At 36.5% G+C, this 23,355-nt stretch overlaps 3 protein-coding genes across 3 annotated transcripts; 1 reads left to right on the top strand and 2 right to left on the bottom strand.

Moving 5' to 3' along the window:
* Positions 1-37: 37 nt before the first annotated feature.
* LOC135593206 (U3 small nucleolar RNA-associated protein 14-like) lies at positions 38-7,570 on the bottom strand. The gene is made up of 12 exons (XM_065083073.1): positions 7,236-7,570; positions 6,605-7,077; positions 6,402-6,525; positions 5,865-6,310; positions 5,030-5,251; positions 4,569-4,901; positions 3,893-4,240; positions 3,723-3,803; positions 3,569-3,640; positions 3,121-3,501; positions 1,765-1,896; positions 38-527 (listed from the first exon to the last, which is right to left on the bottom strand). The coding sequence occupies exons 2-12, from the start codon at positions 6,941-6,943 to the stop codon at positions 348-350; spliced, it is 2,658 nt and encodes an 885-aa protein (XP_064939145.1). The 5' UTR covers positions 6,944-7,077; positions 7,236-7,570; the 3' UTR covers positions 38-347.
* A 680-nt stretch (positions 7,571-8,250) lies between these two features.
* Positions 8,251-8,921, top strand: LOC103998172 (late embryogenesis abundant protein Lea5-like). The gene is made up of 2 exons (XM_065084674.1): positions 8,251-8,385; positions 8,464-8,921. The coding sequence occupies exons 1-2, from the start codon at positions 8,315-8,317 to the stop codon at positions 8,702-8,704; spliced, it is 312 nt and encodes a 103-aa protein (XP_064940746.1). The 5' UTR covers positions 8,251-8,314; the 3' UTR covers positions 8,705-8,921.
* Positions 8,922-16,579: 7,658 nt separating this feature from the next.
* LOC135593205 (uncharacterized) lies at positions 16,580-17,335 on the bottom strand. Its single transcript, XM_065083072.1, has one exon. The coding sequence runs from the start codon at positions 17,280-17,282 to the stop codon at positions 16,746-16,748; it is 537 nt and encodes a 178-aa protein (XP_064939144.1). The 5' UTR covers positions 17,283-17,335; the 3' UTR covers positions 16,580-16,745.
* Between the last annotated feature and the right edge of the window lie 6,020 nt (positions 17,336-23,355).

Raw genomic sequence — 23,355 nt, 5'->3', positions numbered from 1 at the left:
CGTATGTTACACTTCAACCAGTTAGGATGCTGACAAATGGGGTTGGGAAAACACCTATTGGTAAAAGTATACAGAGGTAGGTCATGATCCTTTCCAGTCATCATCCATACACACAGGAAGAATTTGCTACACCGACTGTTTTAGGATATCCTCGAGCCAAATAGTATCTTAGAAATGAAGCAAAAAAGAATACATTTCAGCAGTTCTCACCAATTGGTAGTCTTTTACGTCAAAACCATCAGCCAACCGGTGGAGCATAGAGACATCCTTCGTTGGCAAATATGAGTAGCTTACTCGTTCTCCTTGCATGGTTTTCAATGTGTAATGTCTGGAGCAAAGATGAAAGTTCAACTACTTTTGCCCATCGATGTCTTTTTCGTAGGTCTGCCTCCTGCAGATTTTGCTTTCTTCGCCTTTGGTCTAGCGTTTGGCTTCTGTACGATGCGCTTGGGTTGCTCCGGTTTCTCATGGGGATCCACCTCCTCATACTGAATTGGTTTTATGATAACCCCAGCCTTCTTGACAACCTGTGTGGCAAGCAATTACTATCAGATTGGAAAGAGTTTGAAACCAACACAACTCAAACATTGAGCATGCTCCGGTCACAATGTTACATCAATCACAAATTCATACATATTAAATAAAAAAAGTAGAAAAGCATGCAGTGGTCTACAAACAAGGAGACCAACAAAAGATCAATTCGACTGGCTGAGTAGCAGAAGCAAAAGAGAAAATTCAAGAAACCCGACTCTTAACTATCCCCGAGGGTGACTATAAAGATCACCGAACTGAATTCAAGTCTAGCATCATAATCATTTTGGCTTTTAGTTGGCCTATTACTAACTAAAAGATTTTACAATCAACTGTTAAATAATTAAATAAGAATAACACATGCCAGCTAGGCATGAAACCAGATGTCCATTACGATTCAATTGTTATTAAATGTCATATATTTACAGAAAAAAAAAACAACATTGGCTGGAAAACCCTTTTCTTTATCAACTTCTGATCATGGATGCAAATAGAGAGACATCATAAGAATTCATTGTTAATAACCATACGTACTAGTTATTAGCCAAAACCATATTTGTTAATGCCAATACTGATTTAGATGCCATATCAGCTCAAATCATAAACGGTCACTGCTATAATCTTTCACAGAACTAACAATAATGATTGTTAAAAATTTTTTGCAACAAACTATTGATATATCCAAACGTTAACTTACATTAGTACTCAATATTAAAGACAATAAAAGCAGTTATCGCTATCTCAAAAGATCATTTGCTAAAAGCAGTTTGCAACCCTACAAAAATAATTATTTCACCTTACACAACGGATCAGTTGGAACAATTAATTCTCAAGTAATATCTTCATTGTATGAATGCCTGGATCCAGATGCAGCTCAACCTTGTACCCATACAGTTTCTACCCATATGCAATTCATAATTGTATAAAACAGTTCTTAGGGTAAGATTTAACCCACTCCAACCCCTAATTATTGGAGATGCTAGTAGCATTAAATTGTCTACTCAAAAAATTTTAATTAATGCAGAGATAAGCAATGTCCCTCCCTCCCTCTCTCTCTTTTCTTTTCTTGTTTTCTTCCATCATCCTATATTTCGACATCCGATAGGATCACTAAGCTATTTGTTCCAATTATGCCCAAAAAAAAAACACTCCGAATCATTGACAACTGATAGGATCACTAAGCTATTTGCTCCAATTATGAAAAAGAAATTTTGAAGCATTAACAATACTCACCACAGGTCGATTAAGTGCTCCAGCAGTAATTGCAGGATTGTACTCGGGTCCAATTGGCATCCGGATGCTCTGCTCATAAACTTCCTTAGATGTGTAAGGGAAAGGCAAAGTCTTTGTAAGTAGTTTCTCAGCCTTCACAGAAGCAACAAAATCATTAGAAGAGAACATGTGGCATCACGAAACAAACTTAAAGTACAATGGGTTTCCTACTTGAAGCAACTTCACAATATCAGTATGAAAATCATAGGACGACAATTAGCTATAAACGACATGAACAAGGTTTCATAAGATGTACTCTCTACAAGGTTTTAGATCTCGGTCCAGTATCAGTTTCTGCAACTATTTGGATACGTACGGTAGTTGTATACTGAGCAATACTCTAACCTATACCAACCCAGTGGAAAAAACAAGAAAAAAAATTAAACACCGACCAACACTAATGATCCAATGCTGATCCTTGGTCAAACCAATAAACACCAAATGACATATCGATCCATTAGCATCTGAAACCTTGTTTCTAACAACATTGTCAATATGCACAGGTACGTACGAGGTTCGACATGGATACGTGTTGCAATACTGCAAGCAAGCATATATCAGAAGGCCTTGTATCTATAAAAGAGAGAAAAATAAACTGACTAAATAATAAGCAAAAAATTCATTTAATCTCATTTGACACAACATACAAAAAGCATGACTTAAAAGCTCAAAACAAATTACTAGTGGATATCATGTAAGCAACTTATTGTCTTCTAGTTAGCATGTGAACATTTTCCTCTTAAGTACTCAATTTATCCACTAAAAAGAATTTGGTTCAACTTATTAAAGTTAATTTCTTCAAGTTGCTTTCCCACTTTGTCCTCTACACTTAATAACTAAAGCTATGTTGCAATTTAAGTTACATGATTTAGACCATGGTTCTAAATTCTGTTCAGATCGAGTCCATATTGAGTGGTATTTACTGCTCCAACAGCAAACCATCAAATGGACCAAACCTTCTTGAGTGGTCCAGTCTTATTCAGCATTTTTTTTTTGTTTAGGGTCAAACCATCACTAAGTTTAAATTTATCTCTCTTCAAAACCTAAAAACTTACACATATACTAATGCAGCAGCAACTATAAATTAACTAATGATTATTCCCTTCATTCTTTAAATAAATTGAAAGTTGAATTATCCTAAATGACTGACTGAATCTTGAATTTGAAGTACTAATTAACATCCTTTGTTTTGTAACACCACAGTACATGCCTTGTGCAGAAACATCTCATCTAATAAGATGTCAAAAAACTATAAAGCAAAAAGTGTCCAACAAAAGCTCACAAAACAGTAACATTAAATGACTGGAGCAACTTTACCTTCTTATCAACTTTCTCCGAAATTATTACATGTTTGAGATTGGCATCTTTCCTCTTTTTAAGGGCATCATCCCTCTTCCTCTTGGCATTTTCATGTTCTTTTAGCATCCAAGAAGGCATGCCTTTCTTCTGCTGGATGTCTGTCCATTGGCCCCATCCAGGAAGTAAAACTGGTTTTTCTGGTTCAGGGTTCTCTTCATTAAGAATGTCCAATTTATGCATCTCAAATTCTGCCTCCACATCATCACCAGCAAAGGCACGATGTATAAGGTCAGTTTGTGATGGAAGTTTGTAATCGTACTTTAGGCTGGAAGGCAAAAATCCGTCGACCATCTCTTCCTCGGAATCATCATCATCATTATCTTGATCAATACTGTTGGACTAAAAGAAAAAAAAAAACAACTGAGTAACTTTAAATAGCTAATCAAATTATAAATAGTGCACATACATTAGGTTCCTGAGGATTTTGAACTGCTTCATCTCTAGTGGTACTGTCATCTCCCACATTTTCACCTTTCATCTACTCAAAACATTGGCAGAATGATTAAAACATGAAAACAGAAATATAACTTTAAACAAATAGATTCTGCACAATATAAAACCTTTTTCCAGGAATCTGAAGCAAAGATTGCAACTTCATATGTTGTCTTTGTACCAGGGTGTTTCATAATGTCATCAAAACTCTGCATAGAACCATATGAAGATTAGATTAAGAGAAACTGTTAAAAACATAAAAGTTGAAGAAATTGCAGCAAATTAAAGTAGTCATTACCTTGAATATTGAGTCATGCGTCTTTTCTGGATCATCATGCAAAGCAGCTCCGAGATGGAGCTCCTGTGAATGATTTTTAACTTCATGTCCAACATCCACACAATCGACAGCCTCAAAATCATCTTCACTGTCACTACTCTTGTCTGCATTATATGATTCCTTCCTACTGCTGGATTCTTGAGTTTTGTTTATAGGAGGCCCAAAGACTTTCCTACCACTTACTTTAGTTGATTTTGGACTTTCTACATCATTCTCATTTTCAAGTTGTCTCAATGATGCATCATATTCATGAAGAGCAATTCGAGCTTCTTCCTCTGCTGCCTCCTGTCGCTTCTTCAAGCCACGTTCCTGTAAATAAAAGAAGGTTTAAGATGGAAAAGTTATTTCAATATATATGCAGAATGAAGACACTAAAATATGCAAAATTATAGCCGGGTACAAAAATATCCTTAAGAATCATTTAATCGAAATACAAACAAAAAATGCTTTTAAGTTTGTTAATCTACAAACCTACCAAAAAATGAAAAGAATTGCTATCACTTACAATATTAAAGAAGCTCCAAGGTAATAAATGGCAAAAGAAATCAAACATGTTAATTTACTATATACCCGACACAAGTAATAGAATTGATCAACAAACAAAGAAATCTTTAAATATAAGTTAGTAAGTGTTTACCATGAAAGGCAATGCAAAGACTCCTGACTTAGGTAGCTCATCTTCATCCTCAATGGCCTTGAGTGTATTTTCTTTTGCTTTATTTAGAAGCCTGAAAGTGTCTTCCCTTTCTGTTCCAGGTGAAAATTCTTCATCAGCATCATCATTGTCATCACTAAATTCATCACTACTGCTAGTGTCCTTCAATGAATTCATTTTTCTAGTCAGAAGTGCATGTTGGTTAAGTTGTTCTGTTATGGCAGCTCGAGTTCCTTCATCTTGAACTGTTAATCCACGCTTTAAGATTCGCTTTGCCCATTTTGAACGGTTTTTGTGTTTCAGCGTCATTCTTTCCTGCAACATACATAAATAGATATAAAAAATGCTATAGAAAGTAGAGATCTTCAAGAAAAGAACATCAATGATTAATCATCCAAAAATAATAAAAAATTAACAAATTAAATATTAGAAGCCTTGGTTACCTCTGCCCGTTTAAATTCCTGCTTCCTAGCATTATCTTTCATGGTCTCAGGATCCATTTCCACATCAGCAGAAACTTCTTTCAATCTCTCTTTTTTAAGAATACGGTGATATGTCTTGGATTTGATCTTCTTAATATGCTTTGACTTCACCTCATGACGGAAAAGAAGACTTCGCATTTTCGCAAGACGATTCTGGTGATCCCTCACATCCTCAACAGAAATCTGCAGAAGAAACAATGAGTTTGCTAATGATTAGAAATATCAACAACAAGTCTAATCATGAAATATCATAAATCACATCTCCATTGCTATAACCAATGATCCCTGGTATCACATAACAATTAAAACTGATATAAAACATACTGGAATATTTGTGAATTCAATAAAACGAATTTAGCTTACAAAAATTTCATCTTCATAGGATGTCATCTACCAGACTGCCACTTAATTTCGAGGGAAGGTAGCAAAATGAAAGAGAAAAGAGAGACAATAGAAAGAAAGAGAGAAGAGAAAATTAAGATATCTGAAATACTTCATTTTGTTCTCACAATATATTTCAAGGCTCACATGCTCATAAACATGTGAGCTGGCCGACTAATCTGTCAAGCGACTCTGAGCAATGACAATAAAACTATCAAAATACATGTTTACAAAGGAAACATCTAGCATAATTAATATAATGCAGATATTAGGGCTTTCGGACACCAATTCAGCTCTAGATTAAACTCTTGCAGTTGCCTCTTAAAATGATGATGAAAATACATTAGTCATCCTAAACACTCCCATACCTTAACAGATGTAGAAGAACATCAAGGACAACTTTGAAAGAGCATACCTTGTTGAGCTCCAGGAGTCTTGCACCATCTTTATTATGAGCTTCAACAACCTCTGGGTTATGAACTAACAAAGACATCTTTTTCTCAAACTCCGTTCTTGGTGTAAATTCAGAAGCAATTGCTCCTACAGTTGAATAGCCCAGGTTCACATCTTCATCGAAATACAGGGTAGGTGCCTCTCTGTTCCTCTTAACCAGTGGCTCCCACTTGGTTACGTCCTTTTTTGCACGCTCATATGCGATCTTCCTCTCCAACTTCTCCCTCTCCACCTTTGGCAATGGAGCCTGAACAGCCAGTGGCTTCCTCTCTAGTTGGTGCAATCTCTTCCTAAGGTTGCTATACCCAGGCTTCCCATGGAGAGGATCCAAAAGATCATGAATATTGATCCGCCCATCAACCGAATCCCCTTGAAAATCTGATAAAACAAACTTCTTTCTTTCCTTGCCTACAATAAAATCTCAATTATAGTTAAAAAAAAAAGGAAAATTCATATCATCATGTAGGAATCATCAAAATTTTAATTTTTAGAAGTTCACCTTCAAAGGCCTGGCTTGGTAAGCCAGTAATACCTTCGAGCATCCTCAGATGTTTGTCACCATCTTGGCCATCCTCCGAAGGTATTTCATCATCCATTTCATCATCTGAAGGCACGTCCTCATCCTTAAAGGAGTGCGAATCCAGATTTAACGAAACAAATACCAAATTTCAACACGAATTACGGAGAATAGAACTAACTGACCTCGAAATCTTCCGGGAGCTCGTACTCGTAGTTCTCCACAGAATCGAAGCGACGGTTTTTCCGTGCCTCCTCTTCAGCGACTGCCTCCTCGTACTCATATGCATTTTCCTCCATCATCTCCTCACTTTCCCAATCTGATTCGTCGTGGCTAGGTTCGGGATTCAGACGTTTGAGATCCTTGTGAAGGGCTGTGGGGATGCGAGGCCCGTGTCTCCTCCGCTGCTCCTTCTTATTGTTTATCTTCATGATCTTTCTGTTGTTGGGGGCTAGGGATTTGGAGAGGGCGACGTTTCGCCGCTTCTTATTGGCCTTCGCCGCCTTATTTTTCTTCTCCATCATGGCCGCGCGAGGCTTAGCGTCCGGAGGTGCTGTGCGAAGGCCAGTCGAGGGTTTGGAATTCCTGGGGGTTTGCGCTGCGGTACGTTTGTGTTCCTTGAATTCCTTTGTCCCTCAATGATAAACCTTTAGAAACTCTAGAAAAGAAAAACAAGAAGAAGAAATAAAGGTTAAGTACTTCTTTTCTTTTTACGAGGGTGAGGAGAGGAGAGAATGGGATAGAACAGGCGAGTGAAGGATAAGAGAGAACAGGAGCCGGAAGGAAATAGGAGGAGTGGAGAGGAGAAGAGTGTACCGGTCGGACCGAGGTAGCGTGGCCTGCGATAGCGGAAGAGAGGAGGTGGCAGCCTGCGGCAACAATAGAGACGAGACGGCGAAGTCGGCGGCGGCGACGGCAGCAGCTACAAAAGGTGGCAGCCTAGGGCTCCGCTTCATCTTCTCATCCAACGTCACGGAACGTGTTTACTGAAGCTCATTGAGTCGGGTAAGCCCGAGTCGACTCGCGAGTCTCGTTGATTTACGCTTAGATTTAGGACGCAGGTGAGCCCAGGGCTCGGGATTCGGCTTCCCATCCCACGTCAACGAACGCGTTTAGTGGAGCTCACTGAGTCGGGTAAGCCCAACTCGACTCGCGAGTCCGAGCCCATTAGATTTAGGGTTCCAACGACAGCCCTAAAAATAATGTCTGGTTGATTCCACCGTCTCGAGACCTTATAATTACATGTACTGATCATTTTTATCATATTTTGATAATAATTATAATCTTATTTATAAAAAATATACATCTAGGAGAATTATTAATTCCGTCATATCTTAATTGAGATTACACCCGACTTATATATATATATATATATATATATATATATATATATGTTACAAACTTATTTTATAGCTGACATATTTAACAAAAATCTCAATTACATGAAACAAAACTGCAATAGTACTTCTGAGACATTCTTTCGACATGGTCTGCCCTGCATCCCATACCTTGAAAAGACCTTTCCGCCGACCTTCCATGTGACGCTAACCGAATACCCGTCTTCCGATCGGATATAGTCGGTAGCCCCCACTGGAGATGACGGCTACGCGAAAGGTTTTGTTGCTCTCGTCCCATCGTCTCCGGCCATAAAAACGCAAGCGTAAACCGACGGCTGTTGTTTCCCATGCATACGTGTCGTGTAAGGACTGGTTTCCTGAACCGGCCCCGATTCAAGCGTTTCCCACGCTCGACCCCGACGCCGCTCCCGTTTCACTCGAGCATCGTCGCACTATAAATAACCGCTTCGCTTCCAACCCTAGGACTCGAAAGATACCACGGGTGAGAGAAAGTGAGCGCGGAGTTGGCGGAAGCGCAGCCGCTTACTCTCCGATCCGATGGCTCGCGCTCTCTCTAACTCCAACCTGGTTGCGGCTCTTTCCGACGGCGTCGCCCTCCTCACCACCAGGTACCGTGCTCCTCTTCTCCTACGCTTCTGGTATAACGGTGGATCGCGGTGCTGATTTGCTTCCGGCCTTTGGTGCAGGAGGGGTTACGCTACGGCAGCGGCGGGGACGACGACGACGCCGACGGGGAGCAGGGAACGGCTTGCGGTGGCGGAACAGATGGTGAAGAGAGCGCCGCCGGCAGAGGCTGAGGAGGAGGCGGCGTGTTCCTGGGTGCCGGATCCGGCTACAGGGTACTACCGACCGGCGAACAGGATGGGCGAGATCGACCCGGCCGAGCTGCGCGAGATGATGCTGAGCCACAACAAGTCGCGAGACTGAGGACCGCGTCGCACTTACGGATCGAGGCTAATTTGAGCTGTTACTTCGTTCGGTTCATCCAACAGCATGAACGAACGATGCTGTTAGAGGAGTTCAGTACTGCGTCGAATCAGTTTTGTCTGTTTTGGTTTTTTGGCGTCGTATCAGTTTTATTCTCACTCATCTTAGGAGATTCGAATCTTTTTTAATCTAAATATATGGAGTTATTATTTGTTTATAGGACACCATGGATGGCTTTTAAGTTGAGCAATACCCACGGCGATCAAGAAACGCCTTCGAGTTGCAGTCGGTCGTCGCCTCACTCTTAAGGTGAAGGTTTGGAATCGTGGGAGACATGGACTCTTAAGCTTTAGGATCGTTCGGGGTCCACAACTCGGGGCTCGAGGGCACTTGACAGCTAAACTGTATAGAGGCCCTAAATTTCGTCTCTGGTACAAAATGTGTTTGGCCCTACCAATGTGTTCAATAGGAAAAAAAAAGCATCAGAATTATCAGATCTGATTTAAGAAAAAAAACTTGGTAAGTTCTAGAACACCTAAAAATATGGATGATAGATTGAGGGAGGGACAAAAACAATTTAAAGACAAAAAAAAGGGATGATAGATTTTCTTTTCTTTTTTATTTCTTCGTATTTTCAAGAATTTGATAATTAATAAAATATCAACCTATCATAGAGAAAACAAATCTACCATGATAATGCTCCCAATCCTACTAGGCAAGAGTAGAGCCTCTAAAAAGTAGAGTCCATCAAATTTATCTCTTGGAGTATTATAACATAAGTAAATTTTCTTTTTATTAATTGATAATCTTAATCATAATATAATTATAATCTCAATATATCTAAGTATGTCTTAGGGATATAAATTATAAATAATATTCACTAAGTTTTTTTTAATCTAATTATATAAAAATTATTCAATAAAAATAATCATAATAATTATTGAACATAAACTTTAATCAACATAATAAAACTTATATAATGACAATAATCACGATAAAATAAAATTTATGTTTTTGTGAAAATACATATTATTTAATAATTTTCAAATATATGCATATAAATAACTACACAGATGTCCAAAAATAATAATTAAAATTTAAGAATCACAAGTAATAAAAATTTTACTTATATATCATATCAGAAAACTATAAAATAAATTTATAATTTATATATTTTTTAAACTTATGTAAAATACCAACTGAGCTAATCAATCCTATTTAACGAGACATCCCAAAATTGAGTCAAAATAAATTAAGACGTTCATAATTAAATTACCCAAATTTGGCCAAATAATCAACCCAATGAATCAATCAAATTAATTAACTAACCAAAGTTCACCAAGTCAAAATTAGCCTTGATCGATCAAAAATTCAATTTGAACTTTGACCTAAAAGTGGAAATTAGGCCAAAATGGAGCTTCTAATAAAAAAACTTGATTTAGATTGATCAAATTTGATTTTGACTTAATCGTAAGCTGAGATTTCGTGTTGCTCAACCAGCCAATTCCTCATCGTGGTACCTTCACCTCCACCTTGCATGACCCTCTTCATGACAATCGCCCAACAACATTGTCCGTACCCAACCAACATAGCAACCATCAATAGAAGAGAGATCTATATGAAGAAATCTATGATGATAATAATAATCTCCTAAGGTGAATGAAAAAAATCCCTCGATCATCTCTTAAGGTATTATAATCAGAATCTATTTATAATCTAAATACATCTTAACCAATTAATTAAAATCATAAAATATAAAAAGCTTCTTTAATCAGTATCAAATAACTAATCTATTATTATAGATGAGAAGCATTCAATAAATCTTCGAAACTCTTCACAGGCATTTGGATGATAAATCTTGCTCTTAGGTTTGGATGACTGTCACTTAAGACAACAATTGATTTTGCCACTCATGTTTTCATTAGTTTGGAACGCATGAACGGTCAACTAAATCTGGAATGAACACAAAATTCACACACAAGCTAAATCCTCAAGGCACAGATAACCTTTCACAAGCTTCCTATTGATAACAACTCTATTAACTTTAGTCCAAAAGATAAGTCAACTCCTTTTGTTCAATGTCATGCAAAAGAAAATGCTGTGATCAAATTAGCAAGAACAGATTGAAAGATTTATCATAGGCATACTCAAAAAATGCTACTAACGAAACAGTAATAAGAATTAAAATAAAAGTCATGGACAGCTGCCCTCTGTGAGGAAATCCAAATAAAGAACTGAACTTTATGATCAGTTCAGATTTCAATTCCATGGAGTCCACAACAGAGACGTCAGTCTACCTGCGACGTGAACGTTTGCTAGTGAAATTGCATCTGCGGTGCCATCCGTCACTAGACAATCGCACCCAAGGAGTCTTTTTTAAGTGCACATTTTTCAGAAATTAAACAAAAGCAACAAATCACTGCTTCTGAAAAACTAACTTAGAGCAATTGATACTAATGACAATTTTCCCTATCCAAAGAAAACTTCATGTTATCAAAAAACTAGAGCTAATGCGAGACACCGTACCTAATGATAACGAAAGAATAGGGATGGGTGTTGGGTGGAGAAAAGATTCATCATAAGCTCCCACAAAACAAGTTTGCATGAGGCGATTGTGACCAAATATAGTGACTAATTAGAAATTCCCACAATTAAGTCATTAAGCCCTCTTCTCCTCTTGTTTCTTAACATAAACAACAGCAATTTGTAATTGTCCTAAGTCACAAACAGATTGCTGCATAACATTACATTTAACAGTTATAGTAAATCCGAACGACCAAATTTCAGGGTGAAATTAAGCAGAAGTCACAATAAGTTGCTACATAAGATTACATTTAACACTGACAACAGTCAGTCAATCTGACCAACCAATTTGAGGTTTAGAAAAGAAACTATCCACTGTTACAGCATTTCTACGAGTTTTTGGGATATCAAAGAAATCCTGAGGTGTTTGACGTTTGCGGGTTCAGGTTTAGAAGGAAAATAAAAGAAAGAAAAGAAAGAAGAAGAAGAAAGAACATTCAGAGTGAGATAATTCAAAATGACAACAATGCACACATGCAGGAAAGAAGATAACATTCAACTTCGAAATTTTACTAATCTGTCCACCAAAAATAAAGAGAAATAATCCTAGGGCCTTTCTAATGACCAGGAAATCCTAATTATACCTAACAATTTTAATTCAACAACTTTAATTAACCACTTAAAATCCTAAGGCTGAAAATTAGCTGAAAACATTATCACAGTGATCATGATTAACCATCTACGTTGGTCATTTAGCATTTCAAATCAAGCCATTGATAAATTAGATATGTCTTGTACCATTCATGTAATCACTAATAATTTTTCTCTTAACATAAATTAATTACTATAAATGATGTATTGTTTTATTATTAACTTCTATGTTTGTGTACTATAGTTAAAGAAATGATTAAATTTGGTTTCCTTAATCACGTGGATAAGTTAAAAATTCTACTAATCAATTAAATTATTAATTAATTTATTTCCTAATGAGTGATTTGATTTTTAGGAAGTAAATAGTTTACATTCTCATTTTCGTGTGCGAACTATAAGAAATGAATATAATATTTCTCTCTTTGTGTGTGAAAAAAAATAAAAATAAATTAAAAATAAGAATTAAATTATTACTTATCTTTTGTGGAGATCTAATCTTCTATTATATAAAGGGGACTACTCCTCCCTCGTTCCTCACCGAGCCTAACAATGGAAGGATTGAGGAGAGGACTTCCCGAGAAGATGATATCGAGAAAAAGATAACAAAGAGAGGTAGGATCCTTTCTTTTTAACTAGTTTTGATTTATATTTTAAAATCTTAATGTTGAGATTGTTATAATTTTATGATATGATGTTTTAATTTTAAATTTTCATGATTAGTAAATAATAATTATTATTTTTTGATGTTAGAATGATTATTTGATTTATATTGATCTCTGAAGCTTAAGTAATTTTAATATTGATTTAATTATTAAATTTTTTTTTTGGATTAGTATGATAGTTTTAATTTATTTAGATATATCTATGTTTTTAAGAAGTATGTGTGAATTTCTATAATGTAATTAGTTTTAAATTTAAGATCATAAATTTAAAGTTTTAATTAATGAATTTGAGTCATTCTTTAATTATTTTAAGAGGAGTTTAATTGGTGTCTGACTTGAGCCAAGTTGATCTATTAGACTATATCGACTTGTGGTCATGTACGACCTAGTCCATGTGGCCAAGTATAACCTAGCTCATGTGACTAGGCATGACCCAGCCTATGTGGCCAGATAGGAGCCAACCCATGTGACAAGGTATGACCTAATCCATGTGGCTAGGCATGACCCAACCCATGTGGCCAGGTATGATCCAGCCCATGTGGCTATATATGTCTCAGCTCATGCGGCTAGATACGACCCAGTACATGTGGTCAGATACAACCCCAACTTATGTTTTTAAGTACGACTAACTCGCGAGTCAAGCATGGGCTAGTTCAGTGGTAAGGCTCAGCTCAACTTATGAGTAATGCTTAGCCTAGTCTATGAAGTTAAGCCTGACCAGCTATGTGATTTGCATTAGACACATTGTTGCTCTTCTATCTAGCCCGTTGTACCTCAACTCAACCTATTACTTGGAATAGACATATGCAGCGTATGTGACCCATCCAAGACTTAGATGGGTAGGTTCGTTTAGGGTTAGCACTATACGACATAATTCGATTTCCTCTCTCTCTCTCTATTGGTTTGAGCTCGTTAATTGACTAAATCAGACATGATTGATAGGTTAAAGTCAGTTTAGGGTGGTTCCAAACTAACTTGACTAGTTCAAACATACTTTATCTAATCAAGATCAATCAAATCTAGATTAGACCAGTCTAGGGTGATTCCTGACCGGTTCTATAAGGATTTGAGGTTGATTCTGTTAGACCGGTTCTCTAAGGATTTGAGGTTGATTCTGTTAGATCATAATCGAATTGAGTTTAGTTTAAGTCAATCGAGCTATTCCAATTAGGGTTTTGGTTGATTGAGAACTATTGAGAGATTGTTGTTTCATGCCTTTATGATTTGATGAATTCAAAGTTTTATCTGAAGATGTCATTTGAAAATGATTATTGATTTTCTATTTTCTTAAGTTTATGATATTGATATGATTATTATCATGTAGTAGATGTGACTAGACTAATAGTTCACATTGGGAGTGCAACCTATGAAAGGAGCTACGATCCCATCATAGTGTGGAGCCGCCAATGAACATAGTCTAATAGATTTACATCAAGTATGGTATCTATAATGTTTAATCATATTGATGCATGTGTGAGTGAATGGATAAGTGTAAATGAATGGTTATGAATGTTTATATATCGATGGTTAGACAGTTCCTCCATCCGCTGTTGGGAGAGTGCACCATCGGGTGTGATGCACGTCTTTGTTATCTAGTTATTATGTATGTGTTGTATGTGACTGATGTATGATTTTGTTTATTATGTAAGAAATTATCATCGTTTTTCTGATGCATAAATTTTATGATGAATTGATATATTATCATTTCTTATTTAATTATTGATATTTATTTATATTTCATGAATATTAAAGATTATTGATTATTTTTATAATTTTTTTGAGGTTTCTACCAGCATGTGTGGTTATTGATATGTTTTATCTTATATTTATTTTCAGAGTAATCTACTACTTTGTAATAGATTTGAAGTTTGGATAGAATAGACTTGTGACCCTATCAAGAAGATGTGATCATTTTTCTAATTAATAGAATATTTACTATTGTAAAGACAAGGATTTGAATTCAAAAAAAATAAAAAAAAGAGTTTATTATATAAATTATGGATAATAAAATACTAATTTATTATTCTTTTTACAAATCTGGAATGTGATAATTCAAGCACATTTTTATCAAGCATTTGAACTTCATAACATTATTATAGATGTTTTATAGCATATAATATTTGCCTTCACAGGGTAACTAAACCCTAAATTCATGGACTTAACAGTCTAAACTTCTGGTTGACATAAGTCATGGATTCAAAACTCTAGAGAAGGAAGTGAATCAAGTACACAAAACTAAATTTGAAAGATTACCTTCTCCAAAAAAAGATATAATTTATTTAATTAGCCTCAATATGATCGTATTTTTTTCCTTTTTTTATTTTCTTCTTGTACTTAGGGGCCTATATGAAAAGGCCAGAAAACTATGATAGAATTATCCTTTAGCCACAATGACTTTGATAGTTTTTTTTTAATTATCATATATTTCGTTCTCTACTTCTCTCCTCTATAATTACAGAGAAAAGCTTCCTCTGTTCTTTGTGAGCTCGTTAAATAAGATGATGACCATTACAATAACCCACCAAAGGAGCTTCATTGTATGTAGTTCACTAATACATATAAACAAGTTTACCAAATAAGATTATATACAATAGCCCACCAAAGGATCTTCATTGTAGTTCACTAATACATATAAACCATGGCTCGCGTTACCGGTTCATACTGGTGTACTGACTAGCTGTCGGCACGGTATGTACTGAGTTGTACCGAGTATACTGACACACGATACACTAGGGTATACCGATGTACCGTCCATACCAATCATCTATCGGATCCATACATACCACCCATATTGAGCGGTACACTTAGATACATTAAACCTTGATAGCTTGTATAACAGACACAAGATGAGATGGGAACTCCCAGATTTGCCTCATGATATGTAAATCTAGAGCCATTTTCACCAAGATAACCATGGGAGTAAATTTGGCAGCTCACGTCATAACTTCCAACATAGTTTGGATCTCAAGCACAGACTAGGAGATGGAAACTACTATATCTGAATATGGGGGAAAAACAGGGACTCTTTTTAAGCTTGGCAAGTTATAAGAAGAAGGGTTGAAGACAGTCTTAACTACAGAGAGCCCATTTTAGGAGTGACAACTCTGTATGGGAAATTGAATACCAATCTTTATAACTAACTCCAAATGCAAACAAATTATCAAGTTCAAGCAATATGACGCTCATTCCTCCTGTAATCTTTTAGCAAAACTTTGAATTCAAGAGACGACTTATTCTACGGCCTGCCCCATCACCTGTTTGATCAATATATATTCTCATCAAATGAAAACAAAGAATCACTGTTTAACCTTTTTTCGTGTGAAGTCCATTACAATCTACAAAAGTTGATTATCAGTCACTAATACATCTAAAAGTACCAAAAGCACACAGGATTGTGACTACCACCAAATGACCAAGAAACCACCTTGAAGGATCACAAGTACAATGATCAGACTACTTTATGATCGAGACAGCAGAAAGAAGGAGAAATTAAAGATTGTCAGAAGACAGAAATTTCACTGATGCTGAAGAAAAATGGAGTATCGGCAAATGAAGTCAAGGCTATGGAATATCACACAAGAAAACAACGATAACTTGTCACAAAAGCTAAAAAAGCAATCAGCACGCGAGTTTGATTATAGATGCAACCTCAGAGGAGGCTAGAGCCTAGGCATAAAAAAATATCATTAGTATCTGTGTCAATAATAATGAGGCTCTATAACGCTTATCAGTTATGATGCCATTGTCTTAGTTGCCTTAATTTTTTTGTTGGTCCTGTGATCATCAAAGCAATTTTCATTTTCACCATTATGTGATTTGGTATTTCTTTTACTTTTGTTGCCCGATTTAATGGTTTATCCTGTGATCAACAAACCAATTTTCGCTTTCAAAAAAGAAGTCCCATCAAAGTAGAACACCGATCCACAGTTGTCTAATCTAAATTAAAGCTGAAATTGATACACTACGCCAACGCTAGGAGACTCAACAAGGTACTTAGCAAAATTCACAATCTGCATATGATAATTAGCCAAGAGGTAAATTGATTTATGATGTTTCAATCCACTTGATTAATTTATTTACCAAAGATCTTCGATTTCAGTAGAAAATAACAGATAGTCCGATCCTGATCCGATAGAGACATATGGCTTAAGCGAAAGTAAAAGTACCTTGAAGGGAACTAACAACACCCTAAAATTAGACATACGCTAGTAGTTCTTTACCGCATCCGGATGGAGCCGACGAAGTCGAAGCGGGAAATCGGCAACGTCATCGTAGTCGTCATCGGGGCAGTTCAAGCCGCAGCCGCAGCCGGGGGATACGAAGAAGTTTCTTATGGCGAAATCGGCGGAGGCGATGCCGACGGAGAAGCGGAGGGAATCACTGAGGCGGCGGACCTCGATGATGTTGACCCAGAAGAGGAGGACCTTGACGCTGACGCCGCGGAGTCCGGAGAGGCGGCCGGAGGCGATGTGACCTGAGATTGTGGGGCTGTAGCGGAGCTGGTAGGAGCCCTCGAGGGAGAAGCTGCAGCTGCCATTGAGGTGGGCGGAGAAGGCGCCGGTGGAGCCGTCGAGATCGTAGCCGAGGGCACCCTTAGGGAGCAGCCCAGGCGGGAATCCGTACGATTCCAGCACCTCGTACGCCGTCAGACTCTCAACGTCGGCGGAGAAACAGAAGCCGAAGCAGCATAGGAGGATGAGGAGGACGATGGAAAGAGAAGACATCGGACCGAACGGAGACATCGCGGCTTGCGGTGAACGAGATTATGTGGTTTTTCCTCTTGCTTTTTAGATCTGCCTATGTTTTCTCTTATCGTGTTCCGCGAACGAAAGATGACAACAAGGGTCCCTCGGCGCAGATTCGGTGAATGGGCCAAACCGGGCTCCACGGTACCCATAGGACAAAGAAACTTGGTTCGTTGGGGCCCACCATTGCAATAAACATGGTTGGAAGAATCGAGTGGAGCGTGCATCGAGTCAATTGCCGAATCGAGGGAAGGGAATCAAAGTCGGTGACATCATTCAAACCGATCTTATCGTGACTTGTGGAACGGAACTCTCAGTGGAAGAGTAGTTGGTGAGGAGATTGGGAATTGGAGAGGGGCGCGGTGCGAGAGATTTCGTCTTAAGAATTTATATTGTTTTATTGAATGATTTATCAAATAGGGTTTCCATTATTTTTTAAAATTGGATGACGTCATCACTATTTATTTTTTATGATTTTTTTGTCAATTAAGTTTATCCTATTTTTATTTTTTTAATCGATTGAAAGTGATTTAGACCAATAAATCAATGTAAACAAATAAATCGATTTAGACCAATAAATCGATTTAGGTAAATAAATAAATAAATAAATTTCATCTCCTTCTCCCCTTCTCCTTCTCAGTCTCCTCAGTTGTATTCTTTTACTTCCATTCCTCTTCCTATTCTGTCTTTTTCCCTCACTTCACCCTCATCACCTCCTCCTTTCTCTCTCTCTCTCTTTGGCTTTTTTCTCCTCTGCCTCCATCCTTTCTCACTCAGCCTCTCCCTCTGTTGTTCGAATTATGGTAATTCATAAAATATATTTAAAAATATATTATTATTTTTTATATAAATTTATCTAAAATGATCATTAAAAAAGTAGTATAATTTTTGTTTAAATCATATTAAGTATAATTCTCAAAGTTTTGATAATTAATTTTCTTGAAATTATCTAAAAATATTAATTTTAAAATAAGTTAGGTGATCAAATTTAACTTAATTCGACTAGATCAATATAGGAAATAGAAAATGTAAGGTTTTACGATTAGTTTCATGATAATTTTATATAAAAAAACATATTTTTTAATATGTAATGAGTATATTTTGAGTGTAACTCGAGTATAATAATTTTTGGATAATTTAAATTTTTTATATAAAAAATAATATTTTTATAAATACTTAAGTTTTTTAATTTTAAATGATCTTAATATATATATATATATATATTTATATATTTTTAATATATTATATGAATGAATATAATTCTAAAGTAACTCGAGTGTGTCCCTTAAATGTAATAATTTTTCTATATAAACTATGGAAAAGATTAGAGAGAGGAGGCAAAAGAGGAGGAGAAATCAATATAATAATTTAATCAAATTGGGCAGTTAGAATTTAGTTGAATTGATATTATCCAATTAATCTCAAAAAAATCTATTCAGGTCTAACAATTAGGTTGATCATTTTTTATGATTTCAATAAGAATATTTTGAACAAAATTAAAAAAATGCCCCTCTAGTAAAACCAATTATTGGGGGTGACATATGGTAAAAACTCCATAAGAGAGTTACTTTTTGGTAAATTGCTCTTTTTTATTTTATAATAAAATATTTTTATTTTTTTGATCAAATGATAAAGAAAACAAAAAAGATTTCCCATTTAAGAGGTTAGCTTGAGGATGTGTAGAATAAAACGAATAAGAGAAGAGAAGATAAGGTTCCGAATTTGATAAAAAAATATAAAATATAAAATTTGATTGAATAATTTGGAAGGTATCTTATTCTTAGACAAGATTTGAATATTTAAAAAATAATAATTATATTCCTATCAATTATTAATTTTTCTTTGTCGTATCATATACGAATTATAGGTTGTACATCGGAATCATCCTTTACTTAATATATTTATTTCACACTTAATTTATAAAAATTAAGCGATAAGAAGATAAGGTGAAAAAACCATGTAAATTGAAAAAATAGTAACTTCTAATTTTTATTTATTGGATTATTAATGAATTGTATTTGGTCAGATATAATTGAACTATTGGTCAACATCAAACTAATTTTAAGGAAATTGTTTTAATTTTTTATTTATGAATATCAATTGATTTGAAAATAAAGTATAAATTTGGAAAAGTGATTTCGAACGTATGAACATCTCAAAATCATATCCTTATGGTGCTTGAATATAATTTTAATCAAGTACTAGGTTAATCTATATTAATTATATTTCTTTCTTTACCAAATGATATATAAATGAGTTATAGTGTATGTTTGAGCCAATCATATTTTACCTGATTTTTTATCAATTTCAAATTATATTTGGAATATTTATTTCAAATTTTGATTTAATGGGAAAAATACCCTAAAAGGTATTGATATACAAATCTAGACATTTATAATTATTAGATCAGGTTTAGAATGAATATTAAAAAATTCTAGTTCAGTGCAAATATATAAATCTCTATCAATTGTGTGTACATATAAATGAGTTATAGATTGTATCTTTTATTTAAAGTCATTTTTTTTCATTTTTAGGTTGTACAAAATATTAATTTAAAGTAAAATTTAAGTATTTTTTTACCAATTCTTAGTGAATTTTTGGCATACTCATTTCATATTTTAATATAAAATATCAAATAATAGAATGAATTCCTAAAAAAGCCTTTTAAGCTTTGGAATTTCCTAAATAGTACCATAATTTTAAAAAAATTCACAAACACCTCTTTTTTAAAATGACCATAATGGACCTATGGGCCACTACCCTTCGCTGAGCCCGTGGTTGCACCATCATAATCTCGTTCATTGCACCCCTTTGTTAGACCCACCCAACAATGAAGGCATAGTGGCTTTCGTTGCACCTCGCTAGACCAACGAAGAAGCGACATTTGCCACTTCCGCACGAGCAAGGGTGTAAGTAGTGTTGTGAGGTACCTCTGTGCCCAACAATGATCCTTGTCTCTCTTGTTGGGCTAGTGACAGAGTTGCCATCATCGTCTTCTCGCGAGCAAGGGTGCAAACTACAATGGTAGCAACGATCCTCATTGCCCTCATGCGAGCAAGGGTATAGGTGGTGCTGCATGACACCTTCGTGGTTAGCGATGACAATAAGGTCAGGGGTTCAATTGGGTTCATGCATTCTACTTGTGCCCCTTCTTCGTTGGTGTGGTCTATGCACGGTCCCTCCTTGATATCAACAACAAGCAAGAAAGGAGGGGGATGGCTTGCTTTTGTGGCCAACAATGATGGTGAGAGTTATGGGCAGACAAAAGTTAGCAGACAAGACAACCATGTGTGAGGCAAAGGAGGGGTCGTCGACAAGGTGGAGGTGTGGCCAGGTCTAGCACTTACGAAGGCACAACTAGGGTAAGACATGAATTTTTCAAAATGACGAAGGTAAAATCATCTTTTCATATAAAATTTTTAAACTTAAGATTCTTTACCAAAAATTTTGAAACTTGAGGTTTTTTTTATGAGAATTCTACTAGTAATAGGTGCCCAGCAAGCCAATCACGTGAGTGATGACACGTGTGACTTGACACATAATCTTTTTTTGCTTATTATATTTTGGTATTTATCACTTTATATTAACTATTGCATATATGCATGTATATATTATGATGTCCTTGGATCTGTGCGATGAGAATCGGATCGTGATGAGATCACGATAATGAGATCAATTCACCTTTAAACACAGATCATAAATAATCCCGGTCATAGATTACTCGAGAGAGACATCGTGATAACCGGACAGATTGGTGTGCTGTATACCCGTCTATATGATGGATGCAGCTGGTCTTATAGCTGCTCGTGTGGGGACACTAGGGATATAGTACAAGTGCTCATTGGAGAATGAGTTCACTGATTGATCTGCTTACGGAATGCTAGATGGTTGATGATGCCTTATTGTTAGACAGCAATTCTGTAATCCTAGTGGTGTATCTGGTCCTTAAACTTGAGACATTAAGGATGTCCTATATGAGTGCTCCACTCTTTGATACCAGACTTATAGGTTTGACTATCCCAGATCTAGTACAGCTGATCATTGAGAGTGGCAATCGACCTTACGAGAAATATCTCATGTGTTCTTGCTCAGACAAATCCCTAGCAATGGTCAGTCGGGTTAAGAAAGAAAGAGTTCTCTGGGAGAATCCGATTAGAGCGAGACTCGAGTAGAAACCATATGGGCCTGACAGCACCATGCTCGATATACGGTCTTTGGGATATTAAATAGATGAGGGACTATAGGTACACGGTAACTGTGGACAGATAGGTCCAATGGATTGGATTCTCCTGTATCATATGGGGACTACGGCGTAGTGGCCTAGTATCTCCGTAGTCGATGAGTCGAGTGAATTATTACAGAGATAATAATTCACTAAGTTAGAAGGAGTTCTGATAGGTATGACTCACGGCCAGCTCGATATTGGGCCTAGAGGGTCACACACATATGGTAGATATTGCGATGAGTAGAGGTTCGGATGTGAGATATCCGTCGGAGCCCCTATCTTTTTGGATATCCAATAAGCCCCTGAATTATTGGATCATATGGACGAGATCCAATAAGAGCCCATGAGAGATTATTAGATAGAGATACACTAATCTAAAAGGCTTGGGTAATTAAATACAGATCTAATACCTACTAGGGGAGGATCCATTAGGATTTGATAGGGGACCTCTATAAATAGGAGGGATTCAATGGTTCATAGGCTAGAGCCTTTGCTAGCCTCTCCTATTCTCCTCTCCCTCTCCACCTCATAGTGGGCCTGGAGTTTTGAGGAGCGTCGTCGCAGCCCTACTGTCTGGATCGCCGCTAGAGAGGAGGACGCTTGACCTCCTTCACCTTCTCTTAGAAATCTGTAAGGAAATAGGGATATACGATCTCTTTAGGTAATACAATCTATTCTATACTCAGTTTGTTTTACAGATTTTTACGTACCAATCTTCGCACGACGACAAACATCTTTTTGGAAAATTGGGGATTTTGTTTTCTTGTTCTTCTGCTGCGCATGTGATGTCGCTCCCAAGATTTCCCAACAGTTACTCCTACTTTATTATCTTTATTGATGATTTCTCAAGGTATGAATATGTGTATTTAATGAAGTATAAGTCTGATGCCTTTGAGAAATTCAAAGAGTATAAGAATAAAGTGAAGAACCAGATGGAAAGAGTATCAAGACTCTTTGATCAGATTGAGGAGGTGAGTATTTAAGTACAAAGTTTACTCACTTCCTTAAGGACCATGGGATATTATCCCAATGGACACCTCCTTATACACCTCAGCTCAATGGTGTGTTTGAAAGGAGAAATCGTACGCTGTTAGACATGGTACGGTCCATGATGAGTTTCGCTGACCTACCTATCTCATTCTGGGGATATGCCCTAGAGACCGCAACTTACCTTCTGAATAGAGTTCTAACTAAGTTGGTAGTGTCTATACCATATGAGATATGGAAAGGGAAGAAGCCTGATCTTAAGGTTGTTAAGATTTGGAACTGCCCTGCCCACGTTAAAAGACACAACCCTGATAAGTTGGAATCGAGGACAAAACGGTGCAAGTTCGTGGGATACTCCAAGGAAACTTATGGGTATTATTTCTATCATCTTGAGGACCAAAGGTCTTTGTAGCCAAGAGAGCAGTGTTCCTTGAGAAGGAATACATTTTTGGCGGACACAGTGGGAGAATGATAGAGTTGAGTGAGGTTGGAGAACCTAGCTCAAGCACCACTCTACAGTTCGAGTCTGTTCAGGTACTTAATACACAAGTTCCAACTGTACGTAGGTCTGGTAGAGTATCACATCCTCCTGAGAGATATGTGAGACATATTAGAGGATATGATGTTGAGGATATTGATCCCTCAAACCTACGAGGAGGATATTATGAGTATAGACTTTGGGAAGTGGCAAGAAGCCATGAATTCTAAGATGGATTCTATGTACTCCAACAAATTTTGGAACCTAGTTGATGCGTCCGAAGCTATTATACCCATCGGTTGCAAGTGGATCTTTAAGAAAAAGATCGGAGTAGATGGAAAGGTAGAGACATATAAAGCAAGGCTAGTGGCTAGTGACCT

Source organism: Musa acuminata, chromosome BXJ1-9, assembly GCF_036884655.1.
Source record: "Musa acuminata AAA Group cultivar baxijiao chromosome BXJ1-9, Cavendish_Baxijiao_AAA, whole genome shotgun sequence".
In the NCBI taxonomy this organism is placed as follows: domain Eukaryota; kingdom Viridiplantae; phylum Streptophyta; class Magnoliopsida; order Zingiberales; family Musaceae; genus Musa; species Musa acuminata.
Note: the sequence above shows the minus strand (reverse complement) of the source record. Positions and strands in the feature narration are given on the sequence as shown.